Source organism: Calidris pugnax, unplaced genomic scaffold, assembly GCF_001431845.1.
Source record: "Calidris pugnax isolate Ruff unplaced genomic scaffold, ASM143184v1 scaffold310, whole genome shotgun sequence".
In the NCBI taxonomy this organism is placed as follows: domain Eukaryota; kingdom Metazoa; phylum Chordata; class Aves; order Charadriiformes; family Scolopacidae; genus Calidris; species Calidris pugnax.
In genome coordinates this window covers 122,773-123,496 of record NW_015091031.1, presented here as the reverse complement: position 1 = coordinate 123,496, position 724 = coordinate 122,773, and the positions used below count along the sequence as shown (strand labels likewise).

Sequence of the window (724 nt, the reverse complement as noted above, 5' to 3'; positions counted from 1 at the left end):
GGTGGGGATGGAGATGGGGTGGGGATGATGAGGATGTGGATGGGGATGAGGAGATGATGGGATGGAGATGATGGGATGGAGATGGAGATGATGAGGATGGGGATGATGGGGATGATGGGGATGATGGGGATGATGGGGATGATGGGATGGGGAGGGGATGGAGATGGAGATGGGATGGGATGGGGATGGGGATGGAGATGGGGATGATGGAGATGGAGATGATGGAGATGGAGATGGGGATATGATGGGGTGGGGATGGGGCACATGCTCCATCTCCCACCTCCTCCAGCGCCTTCTGGACAGGATCCCCCTCTTCCAGGGGGTCCATGAGGAGGTCGAGCAGGACGCGCCCCAGGACGCAGGGCCGGGGGATGGACTGGGCCAGCTGGAAGGGCAGCACCACGTCCTCCTCCACGTTCACCAGCTCCAGGAACCCCGCTCGGAAACCGCTCCTGGTGAGGGGGGGGACACAGAGCAGCTCCTCATCCCCCCACATCCCCCCACCACCCACCCTCTGCCCCACAGAACAGCCCCCCCATCCCCCGGCACTCACTCCCCGGCGACGCTCTTGGAGAGGGAGTAGAAGGAGATGAGCTGGACGGTGGAGGAGAAGGGGGCACCCATCTCCCACAGCACCCGCTTGAAGGAGAGGAAGGGGCGCTCGGGGAGGAAGGCTCGTTCCTGCTGCCCCTGCGACACCCAGAGCTCAGTGGGACCGGGGGGG

The 724-nt window shown here is 63.8% G+C and overlaps 1 protein-coding gene across 1 annotated transcript in view; it reads right to left on the bottom strand.

Moving 5' to 3' along the window:
* The window catches only part of LOC106896271 (alanine aminotransferase 1-like), a 5,224-nt gene that overhangs the window by 2,291 nt on the left and 2,209 nt on the right, over positions 1–724 (bottom strand). The window contains exons 4-5 of the mRNA XM_014956103.1: positions 554–690; positions 281–452 (exon numbers count right to left, since the gene is read on the bottom strand). Coding sequence (XP_014811589.1) covers positions 281–452; positions 554–690 — 309 coding nt within the window. The remainder of the gene's footprint in view (positions 1–280; positions 453–553; positions 691–724) is intronic.